At 42.5% G+C, this 7,716-nt stretch overlaps 1 protein-coding gene across 2 annotated transcripts in view; it reads left to right on the plus strand.

The window, feature by feature from the left end:
- The window catches only part of ubn2a (ubinuclein 2a), a gene marked incomplete at its 5' end in the record, with an annotated part of 19,338 nt that extends 14,956 nt beyond the window's left edge, over nucleotides 1–4,382 (plus strand). Inside the window, 4 exon segments of one of the 2 annotated variants that reach the window (XM_035660197.1) lie at nucleotides 1–531; nucleotides 650–857; nucleotides 1,778–1,846; nucleotides 2,992–4,382. In XM_035660197.1, coding sequence (XP_035516090.1) covers nucleotides 1–531; nucleotides 650–857; nucleotides 1,778–1,846; nucleotides 2,992–3,038 — 855 coding nt within the window. 2 annotated transcript variants of the gene reach the window in all.
- Between the last annotated feature and the right edge of the window lie 3,334 nt (nucleotides 4,383–7,716).

Genomic DNA, 7,716 nt, shown 5'->3' on the forward strand with positions numbered 1-7,716 from the left:
CCCATCATCAAGCTCACTCCGCGGCCTCCTGCGCCCACCCCGCCTCCTTCCTCCTCCTCTCCCATCATCAAGCTCACTCCGCGGGCTCCTGCGCCCACCCCGCCTCCCTCCTCTTCCCCCTCCCCGTCGTCCTCACCCTCGCACCCGCTCTCCCATCAGATGATCTCCAGCCAACAGCAACAACACCAGTATACCCCCAAAACCCCCAAAACCTTTCGGCCCCCCTTCAGCGTATCGGGCGGCGGGCAGGTAAAGCAGACCCAGGGCAGCTACAGCTTCGCAGGAGGCCAGAAAGCTCAGTCCACCCTGAGCAACAGTAGCATCAACAACTCCGCCAACAACAAGGGAGTGGTATCAGTTGTCTGCAGTCACCCAGACAAAACTCCTTCATCTTCTGCGCCTTCAATCTCAGCCAATCACGGGCAGAGGCAGAGAATGGTGGGCGGGGCTAACAAGAGCTCAAAGGCAGGAAACGGTTGGGCGGCCTCAGGAACTTTGGCCACGTCCTCCACAACGCCACACCTCTCACAGGTTAGCTTCTTAGGAACAAGAACACTGTTTAACAAAATGATATTTTATACTGAGCTTGGACATTTGGGGGGAAAGAACAAACTTTGATCTCCATTTTCATTCCATCCTGTTTCTGCAGGTATCCACAGCAGGCACTTCCCTCCTGGGCAACCCTTCCGCTCTGCCCCTGGGCTTTGGGATGTTGGGAGGCCTGGTACCCGTCTCGCTGCCCTTCCAGTTCCCCCCGTTGCTCAACTTCAGCCCTCCCGGAGCCCCAGGGGCCGCTGGCATGGGCTCCGCCCCCAGCTCCAACTCAGGATATCCCCTAGCACAGAGCGACCTAATGGGTGAGTGGGCACACCACACAAGCTTTGACAGCTCACAACAATTCAGGGGGTAGCGCTCGTGTGCGGCTCTTTCACAAAACACATGAAACGACATAAAGGGAACGGAACAGGAACGGTGGATTTAAAGTGGGCCAGGCCTAACGCAACAGGCCGTCACTTACTGCGATACTTACTGAGGTTACACCATTGGTCCAGTCGAGTGGTAATTGCCATTTCTCTTTCAAAATGAATCGGTATATATAATATATGATATAATACAAGCCTGGCTGTTTGTATTGGAAACAAACTCTTTCTAAGCACTTTCTAATCACACACAGCTTGTATTTATAATAACCCCATGAATTATGTATTCATTGATAAACAGGGCATCACTTCTTTTGTGTTTACGTATATACTTTGTTTGGGCTTGTACATATTTAAATAGTTCATTTGATGTTCTCTCTCCATTTTGTAATGTAATTTGTAAGTTTGATGCGAAGCAGGATAGATCTAAAAATGAAGGAGAATGAACTGGAATTAACAGATAAATGATACATTGGAGCAATTTCCATATTCATAGTCTTTATATTTGAATTCCTCTCGTGTGTGATACTGAAGTATACCAGCAGCACTGTGTCTGCTGTGCTCCACATCTCTCGCTGTGACCCTCTCATCCTGTCTCCATTTTTTTTTTATAAACCACAGTCTCCCTCCTTTGTTCTCTCTCTCTCTCTCTATCTATCTTTTGTGTCCGTCTCTGTCATCTCAACCTTTTGTACTTATGTGCCTTGCTGCCACTTCACTTTGATCCCCTCCTCTCTTTTGTTGCTGATATCCCATTTTAACTCCCCCATCCCCCTCTGTGTCATCTTTTCCATATTCCTCTTTATTGTTGTTGTTGTTGCCTTCTTCCCTCTCATCCTCCCTCCATCTCTCCTCAGATCTGTATAAGAGTCTCCAGTCAGGGTCGCAGGCTGCCCTACCTCCTCACTTGCAGCTTGCTTTCTCAGGTAATCTGCATTCCTCCTCCACTTCGTCCGCCCTCCCTCTCTCTCTCTCCCTCCCTCTCTCTCTCTCCATCTGTCTGTGTCAAGTCGACCTGTCGTCCTCTGCTCAGCGGCTGTGTTGTTTGCTCAGTAATTTTCTGCTTGCTTCAGTAAATTTGGTGTTTGGCATGCTTCTGGTTTGTCCTCTGTAGTTGTAGCACAGTAGATGCACGCTGTAAAGCTACTGAAGTTAGTCAGATATATATTATTCCTTTCAGGAGTTTGCAGAATACAGAGTGAGGATTCACTCGTACAGATGGTTCTTTGATATGAGAGCAGAAGTCGAATTAACATGTGAAACTGCAGCGTGTGAGATTTGGCTCTCTGAATTATGAAATGAAAAACATTTTCTTGCTGATGCCATAAAATGTATGTAGATTTATCTGATCTTGTTTTTATAGCTGTAATCAGAGAGCTAAAGCTCACAGGCCTGTTTCACCTAGATTGTTCATACCACAAAGAACCATCTGAACATCTGAACCAGAGGATACTCAAACAGAGCTCATATCCTGTTTGACAGTGTTACCTGCAGCCTGTTGCACCAGCTCACTGTATGAAACTCTACACTGAAGACTTATACTCTATATACTGTAATATAAATTAGTTTGACACATTAGCCGTGTCTTTGTTCAGTTACACATCTGTACGGATGAAATAATCTCAAATAACAACAGACCTAAATATTTTCATCTTCTATGTATATAAAAAGATCCAAGTCGGGTCTAAAACCTGTGACCAAATATTGATCCAGCCGTTATTTGCTGGAGCAGCTATTAGATCGTCTCACAGACACGTGAGCTAGCTTGAGTTGTAGTAATGTTTGCTGCCAGTTCAGTGACTTTGTGTTTCTGCTGTCAATTCTGCTGCTTTTAGTTTAAATAGTAGGTCATTTCATTGTATCAAATAGTGTATATTTGACATGCTAACAGCTATTTAACAAGACTTTGCACTTGAAAAGCTGCCCATAAGCACCGATGCATCTTCTGATCTACGATTTGAGTTTTTAGAGCAAGCGGCCATCTTCCTCTCCCTGGTGCAGCAGGCTGTCGGATGACTTTACTCTCACCCAGATGTGAACAGTTGTTAAAATGTCTCTCGTCTCCACTCAGATGCGAACCAAAGCCAGGGTGGAGACATGAAGAGGAAATCCCACTGACCAATACCTGCGAGGTGACGTCACAACCTCCTGGACACATCCACCAATAGGAATCTTCACTTTGATTGACTGACACAGTGATGTGGTATGAGGGGGCGGGGCTCCACTGCCTCTTTTCAAAATGGACCTATAGGAGAATCAGTTTATCCTCGCTACAAGTGGCAATGATGAATTAATTTAACTGTATTTTCTAATGAACCGGGTATGAGAACAAGACGGAGTGAATGACGAGAAAACTTATTTTTTGTTCCGCTTATTTTTATTTTTGTCAACATGTTTACATATGACCGACCTTGATCACTGTGGAATGAGTGTGAGCGAGGTGGTGGTACAGACGAGAGTAGTAGTACGCTACGTAATATAATTTGTATTTAAGCTTATGTGGAATAACAGGACTCTTGTTCTTGCAGTACAAAAAGAAAAAAAAGAAAAACAGACTGAGTAATGAATTTTTATTTTTCTGTCTTTTGTCTCAAATGTGGGAATCGTCGTGTCCGTAGAAATTTTATTGTTGGTCACCTCTGCTCCCACAAATGACTGTTAAGTAGTAGCTTAAATTAATATTGATAAATTATTTGTAATTTACACAGGGACAAAAACATGTTATTGTGTGTGTGTGTGAGAGAGAGAGAGAGAGAGATGTGAGGTTGATTTGAATGTGTGTATGTACATAAAAAACACAATATACTGTTAATTTCTTTCCAGATTATTCTGTGTGAATGGATAAGGACGCGTATCCCCTTTTCACAATAATGACCGAGTGTAAGTTTGATGCCCCTCTCTTGCTCAGTGTGTTTTTGGTGCTGTTTAATCACACTGGACCTTTTCTGGAAAAAAGACTTGAATTGAAAAAGTTTTGGGCTCCTCTTCTGGAGCGAGGAGCCGCCTGTGAGAGAGGGGAGAAACGTCAAGATTGTAGCCTACTTGAATTCTGTTTTCTTTCTTTTTTTGTGAGTTAAGATTTTTATTTACTTTCTCTGCTTATTGACTCGAACCAACTTAATATAACACAACGCCTTAGTTTATATCGAAAAGTATGAAAAAGATCTATGCAGGACTGTAAAACGCTCAATGCAAAAGTGCAAGTCGTCGCTTGGCTTTCAACCTCTACTCAACTTGTCAGTACATTTCTGGAGTTGTGAATGTTTGTAGATGTTATTATGTCACTTGAGACTCCTTCTTTTCCCGCTGTGTTCAGACAGAATGTAAAACAAATTTTTAGAAGAATGGAGAGACGCGATCACCAGACCGAGTTCGAATGGCGGCGAGTTGAAAATGTTTCAACTTGAAGGAAAGAGTTGTGCTTACGCTGCATTCAGGCCAAATGAAACTGTAACTACAGCAGCAGAGTGAAGAAAACATTTACGTCAGAGATATCAGGAATTTCATACCTCAAATCGCATCCAATATTAACACTAATACAGTCGATTCAGCTCGTTTAAAAGGAGTTACACACTGTTTGTAATTAGTTTCACTTGGTAATGAACCGCTACAAACACATGACACAACAAAAACAAGCTCATTGAGGCTGTTTATCTCCAGGTAGCTCTTGTCAGGTTACTGAATCATTAGAATCAGTTTGTTTCAGGAAGTTATTCAGTTCGTTCCTTTGAACGAACGGTTGGCGAACGACACAACGCTAGCTCCAAGGTTAGTGGGGATCACCATCTTGGAATAATGCGTAAACACTCCCAAGTTCAAGTCGGAGTAACGGGTGTTTTTTTTTTTAGTTTTTCCCAGTTTTATGAATCTACGTCATAAACGTACAGAGGGGAGAAGAATAAGGAGACTAGAAGTAAAATAAGTTTCTGGTGAGTTCAGAGGCTGAGCTGAACACGAACACACAGACGGGTCGGTGTGTTTGGGTTCAACAACCGTGTCTTGGTGCGTCCATTGCTAACTAGCTTACAGCTAACGTCTGTATAGTCGGTACATTGACTGTTCGGGGCAAAAATTCCCTTTGCTGTCTGTCTGAACACACCTTTAGAGAAACCTTCCCTCTGCTGAATACCTCCGTTAACAAAACCGTTCTTCCTGACTCTCTGGCTGTCCTCCCCCAACCTGTTCCCCGACCTCCTCCATGTGTGTCTGACCGACCAGCTGCACCGAGATTGGCGCCAAAGATTGTTCTGTAGCTCATTTATATTAGATGGGGTGTTGCTGGTCTGTGTATGTCTGTGTGTGAGTGTGTGTGATTTATGCTGACATTTTCCCTTAAAATGTAAACCCAGAGTGTCAACGTGTGGTTGTTCTGGATGTCATTGTGAAGTCATGTGACTGGAGCAGTGGGTGACATCTTATAAATTGTGCTTTCTTTGGGGGTGGGGGAGGATAAAAATGACATTTCGTGGTTAGCTGGTTACTTAATTTGGTCTTTTGTAGATTATTTTTGTGTGTCAATTATGAAAATTAAACAAAACAGGTGGTTTTCACGATGACTCCTATAGACCTCTTTCTTCCTCCTGGACATTGGTGTTGTAATTGAGCAACATGTGCAACCTCCACTGACACCAGCATGCATTGGATTCCTGATTTTCATTCATTGGCTGGACCGATTCGACACCTGTGGGTCCGAGGATGTGAGAGGAAAGTGTTGAAGGAGGCTGTGTTCCCCCCACGGTCAGTTTGATACCATGCTACTCTAAACAGAAGACTCTAACACATAAATGTGGAGATGCAGTTTCTCGCTGGGTATCGTCACTGACCAGGTAAGGCCGCACTCTCACCCACAAAAGGCTGGGAATTGTAGTTTTTAACTAACGTTACTCAGTCTGGAGTTAAAAGGGCATTTGTTGGAGACTATTTTCAGCAGTGGATTAATACGTGTTTGGTGCTCTAGTGAGTATTTACTGCAGCTAAGACCGACTGTGTTTATTATAATGGAGGATTGGCTCATCCGTGTGTTTTTCAGTTTGATTAATCAATCGTTTCATCTATAAAATGTCCATCACAAAGTTGTTCAGATTGCACAGTCAACAGCTGAAATTTACCTAAATGTTGCATTATTTGATACATTTATGAACAATTTCTAATATCAGATCATAAGTGACTAAATAAAAATTAATAAAAAGAAGCAGAACAGCATCGCAGCTACCATGAATATGCTTTATTTTCCTTTTACAAAAACAAACAAAACAAAAACATTACTGTCTAGAAATACAGGTATACAAGAAATAATACGATGGAAGTATTTGCAGTTGAATGCCTGGTTGTCAACAGCCAGTTGGATAATAATAATAAAATAAAAATGAGTTACTTGTGGATGATAAAGCTTCCAACCAAATGAAATCCCGTGCTGCACAAATTTCCCAAAATAACTTCAGTACTAAAACCTTCACCTGTGAGCGGTCACAGGAGGAAAAGAAATCCCGGTACGAACATCATTTTGGGAAACGCAGCTGCCGATTCTCGCGTGGTTAATCGTACAGGAATACTGATCCAAACAGGTTATTATGAACACAGAGGTACACAGCGGATATGATATGAAGCACAGCAAAAATACAAAAGAAAAAACGATTAAGTGTTGAGTATCTCCTTGGTGTACCTGTTTCGTCTCTCTGGGGTTTCCTTTTCACATCTGTAATGAAATCTTTGCCCACTTATGTTCTTATTTAGTGTCTAAGGCACTTTTAAAGAAACATGCTGTTAACGTTTATGGAGAAGGGCAAAAGAGTCTGCCGTAGACAACCATCCCGAATAAAGGAAGAGACTGAATACACATGGATGGATGGATGGATATATGCAGTTTCACACTGTAGTGGATTAACTGTTGAGGTGGCTGCTGTACTTCAAGCTGATACTACACCTCGCTAAAAATGCTATTAAAGAAGCTTGGGCTAAAAATGCAAAGAAAGAAAGAGGAAGGAAAAAAAAGTTATTCAGACAACCTGTCACCTGTGAATACAAAGTGCTTGATCAGGTCTGTCGGTAGTCTGAAGAGTCAGGTTTCAATGCACATAATCATGGCACAAACCAGCCCGAGTTTGTTATCATGTGCTACCGTTACATTCTAGTCACAAACTGAATACCGAGCTATCTCTGAAACCCTGTTCACAGCTGTCCTGAAGGTATTTCTAAAACCACACAGATATTTCCAAACATCTGGATGACAAAATGTTCCTTTGCGCAAAAAAGATTTTTAACTTTTAGTGTGAACGATGAGTCCTTTAAAAGACTTAAAAAAACAAAAGAATCAGATCAATGCAGCAGATTCCCTATTTTTATTCCCCACATTATTCTTCCTCGTTGAAACCTGCTGCCTGCACTTACCCACAATGCAGCTCGACCACTAGCGGCTGCAGAGGTTTAACTTTTTTTTTTTTTTTTTTTTGAGTGCTACGAATGCGCTTAGATAAAAACATTTTTTGCGTTTGTGATATTGAGAATGGTGATGAACAAGAATCGCTTGACAATAAGTTAACTTGTTTTTTCACTATCAATTAAGAGTTGCAGTGACTTTTTTTTTTTTAATCATGCAACGCGACACTCATCCTCTGCTTTGCCCTCTCTTCATTCTCACCCCCCTTCCCTACCCCCATCTGTTGACCTGCGCACAGGTTTTCCCCTCCCCCCTCCCCAAAAAATTCCTCGTACCATCGTCTTTATTTCATTTCCAAACCACTGGACTGGACAGAAAGTTTTGGGTGGATTGCAGCTGGTTTTTGGGCGGTGGTTTGCC

The sequence above is a fragment of the Morone saxatilis genome, unplaced genomic scaffold (genome assembly GCF_004916995.1).
Source record: "Morone saxatilis isolate NCDOM2014 unplaced genomic scaffold, NCSU_SB_2.0 Contig17, whole genome shotgun sequence".
Classification (NCBI taxonomy): Eukaryota; Metazoa; Chordata; class Actinopteri; family Moronidae; genus Morone; species Morone saxatilis.